The sequence below is a fragment of the Gymnogyps californianus genome, chromosome 29 (genome assembly GCF_018139145.2).
Source record: "Gymnogyps californianus isolate 813 chromosome 29, ASM1813914v2, whole genome shotgun sequence".
NCBI classification, from domain to species: Eukaryota; Metazoa; Chordata; class Aves; order Accipitriformes; family Cathartidae; genus Gymnogyps; species Gymnogyps californianus.
In genome coordinates, this window is record NC_059499.1 from 2,512,017 (window position 1) to 2,515,633 (window position 3,617).

Consider the following 3,617-nt stretch of genomic DNA (forward strand, 5'->3'; position numbering starts at 1 on the left):
CCAAGATTTACGGGGTTCGAGAAGACGGCAGCAGGCAGAGGTCCACTTGGCCGAAGGGAGTCTGGGAGGCGGCACAGATGCCAGAAGTGCTGCAGAGCTGCGCCCCCACAAACAAGCTCCGCTGGGCATTAACACGTTCGTGTCACAGCTTCACCGGCGCTCATCCGCAACAGAGCGAGGGGACTCGGCTCCGAATATGCAGGCGAGGGGGTTCGGTTGGGGGCTTCTCGGTGTTTTTTCTTCTTTTTTTTTTTTTTTTTTTTAAGGCAGAAGGCGACACACCGCTGCCATTGACGTGACAGGGCTGACGCACAGCCCCGGCAGAGCTTTTGCAGACCGCTGCTGATCCAAACACACCCGCAGTTCTGGGCGGGTTAATGTTTGCTCTCTCCTGAGCTCTGCGGTGCCGGTGGCGTTTGGCTTTGCTCACTTCTTCTTGGTCTTGCGGGTGTCATACTTGCTCTTGCTGGAGTACCGCAGCAGCAGCATCCCGGCGGAGGGCAGGGTCATCGCGCCGAAAGCTGCCCAGTCCAGCCGGAAGGAGAAATTGTTAGAAAGAATTCAGAACAAACCACAGGCAGCTGAGTTACAACCATCAGGTCTGCCACCCGCAAAGCTTCTGGCCCAAATCCCACAGTGCCAGCTCCTTCACAGAGGTAGCTGGGATGGAAACTGCTATTTCTGTGATATTTTCTTCCGGACAATGGACACAGGTCAGCTACAATCCACGCTGGAGTTTTTGAGGTGACCGTAGTGCAAACCCAACACACCACAAACGGGCACCGTGCTGGGTTGCGTGATCACCGCAGTGTAATTTCAATTATTCACTGAAAGATACTTACAACGTGAGGCGAGAACCTCCTGTCAGACTCACGCTGAGCCAGGATTCCTCCCTGCCCAGGAGCACTCATGAAGCCAACCTAAAAAAGGGGAGGAGGAGGAGGATGGTATTTGCCGCCTTTCCTTCTTGCAACGGAGCACGTGCAGTATAGGAACGCAGGGACACGCAGCAGCCCCTAACAAAGAGCACAGTCAGGAGTATTTGTTGTCCAACACAGGCTACAATTGCATAAAAAGTGAATCGAATCACTCACCGCCACCTGCCTACCCCCCGTGCCAGGTATGCGATGGTAGCAGAGGCGAAGTTGAAGTAAGCAGCTTCGAGAGGCCGCAGAACCACAGCGTGGGACACATTACTCACTCTGCGATCTGAAACTTAAGGAAAATAGTTGCATTTCATCACAGGAAGGTGAGGAGGTGGGTAAAGAAGAGAATCGAACCAGGTAGCAGCATCAGTCCTGTCAACAGATCCCAGTCCTCTGTAGTTACAGACATCCAGACCCATCCAAGGCGGATCCAGCCGCTCCTCCTGCCCCACAACACCCTCCCCAGGGTCCGGCACGCTGGAATCTCAGTGACAAACGAACGAGGACAGCAGAGCTACAGGACACTCAGGGGTAAGAACGAGCGCTGGGAGGGGAGAAATTTCAGAACATGAGAAGATACCGAGCGATCTGGAGCCACTTGACATTGAACATCGCAGAGACAATGCCAAAATCCTCCCAGGGGGGAAAAGAATCATCCGACAGCTCCGTATCTAAGGCATCCAACAAAGAAAGGGACGGGAGGAAAGCCTCAGATTTGGTGTTCTACTTGCCGGGGGACCGTGCCACAGAGTGGTGGCAGCTCCACGCTGACAATGAACAGCTGGAAGAACCGGCTTTTAAAACATAAAACAGCACTGAGATGGGGAGGAGACTCAAGGTGTATCACAAGGAGACTGCAGGAAGAGGAAGGCGAAGTGGAGAGAAGCTGCAAAAAAGACAGGAAACTGGATGTCAGAAAAGCTCACAAAGCCAAGAAAGAGTGTCTGTGCGCACGGGGAGGGGAACGTCACAAGACGAAACACGAGGAACTGCGCCGTGCTGGAGACAGCTAGGGCAGCCATGAGGTGAAAGCAGGAAACAGCGAAAGCAGGGACAATGCGACGGGAAGGAAAAGGCAAACGGCAGGGTCAGAACTTCGAGCGCGGACGGTAAGCTCAGACTTAGGGGGAGCAAAGATAACAGCACACCACGGAGCCTAGAAACAGTCTCAAACCCTGCAGACACACACACACATGAAGATTTGCTCCTGGTAAGTATGAGACAAGGCTTACCTGGAGCCAGCGGCATAGATGATGTACTGCAGAGTCCCGTCCTCCACAGCATAGCCGTTTAATAGCGATTTGGAGGCCAGGAGCCTGGCCCCTTCCTCACAGCGGGCTACGGAGAACAGGGCAAACACGGCGAGAATCAGGAGCCTCATCTAGAAGCAAAAAGAAAATGCAGTATCACTGACGATTTTATTGCAAAGAGAATGCGAATGGGACGACTAAACGAGACAACTCAGGCCTTCGCGTGCAGCAAGACGTGAACAGCTACGTACTTCGCAGCGATACTGATAAGGGATATCACAGAGCAGGGAGAAACGGCCCTGGCACAACACAGGTCTGCAGCTGTCCCTCAGATACTTATGTTCTTGCTGGAAGGCGTACAGGTAACGGCACAGCGACGGCTTAGGTTGGCAGGCACGGCAGAACAGAAGATGGCCGTCTCCCTTTTCAAAGCCCCAACAGGTCTCTCTCCTACCACTGAAGCAGCACGGTGAAGGATGGCAGCTCTCTGCCACTGCCTGCGCCACCTCTGACAGAACAGAGCTCGTTCTTCCCCCCATCAAACTCCCTGTTCTTCTCAGAAAGCACTAGCTCTTATTCCCAGCCACCGAGGCACTACCAACTCCCGCTGGTGGCCTGTCTCTCCCCAGAACTCCCTCCTTCAGGCCACGTGTCCCCGTTTCCCCGAGCCCTGCATCTCCGGAGCTGCCTCACAGAGAGGACGAGCAGACCCCGCTGTCAGTAGATACGCTACCTATACACACCGAGGTGTCAGAGCCCCCGCTCTCTGTGCCAGGGGACCCTGCCTTCCCCTCAATATTCCCCTGCCACAGGCTTCACGCCAGCAGTTCCACCGCAGGCTGCTCCCACGCAGCCCGGAGGGCTCCCTCCAAACCAAAGAACCCCCAGGTTTCACCGACTGCTGCCTGCAGGAGACCCAGGGCCCGGACACCAGCGCTGCCCCCAGCTCGGTGACACCCCCAGAGCTTCAGCAGCAGACCCTGCCTGCTCCCCCACAGCCCTGCAAAGCCCACTCCCAAGACACCCCCACCACCACCACCACCACCAGGGACCTCTCTGACCCCCACAGACCCCTCCCGGGGCTCTCTGCCCCCCTCCCCAAACCTCCTCTATTCCAGAACCCCCCCTCTGGCCTCAGACCCACCACGGGCCCTCCCCTGCCCCACAGAACCCCCAGCTCCCCCCACCACGGGCCCTCCCCTGCCCCACAGAACGCCCACCTCCCCCCACCACAGGCCCTCCCCTGCCCCACAGACCCCACTCCCCTCCCCTATGGACTCCCCCCCGGCCCACAATCACCCCAGACCCCCCCATGCCACCCCCAGACCCCCCTTAGCCCCCCCCAGGCCGCCCCTCGCCCTCTCCGCCCCGTTGCCCGGCGACACCCAGCGGAACACCGAGGCGAGGCACCGCCGACCGGAAGTGACCGGAAGTGGTCGCC

At 57.3% G+C, this 3,617-nt stretch overlaps 1 protein-coding gene across 2 annotated transcripts; it reads right to left on the reverse strand.

Moving 5' to 3' along the window:
- Positions 1–268: 268 nt before the first annotated feature.
- On the reverse strand, positions 269–3,114 carry LOC127027061 (translocon-associated protein subunit beta-like). 2 transcript variants are annotated; one of them, XM_050912447.1, is made up of 6 exons: positions 2,428–3,114; positions 2,173–2,307; positions 1,507–1,649; positions 1,109–1,202; positions 844–920; positions 269–535 (listed from the first exon to the last, which is right to left on the reverse strand). In XM_050912447.1, the coding sequence occupies exons 1-6, from the start codon at positions 2,713–2,715 to the stop codon at positions 427–429; spliced, it is 846 nt and encodes a 281-aa protein (XP_050768404.1). In that variant the 5' UTR covers positions 2,716–3,114; the 3' UTR covers positions 269–426. The 2 variants fall into 2 exon arrangements, 1 of the variants encoding a protein (XP_050768404.1); XR_007767774.1 differs by lacking the exons at positions 1,507–1,649; positions 2,428–3,114 and having other exon boundaries at positions 455–521; positions 843–920; positions 1,095–1,215; positions 2,159–2,255.
- Positions 3,115–3,617: the final 503 nt, after the last annotated feature.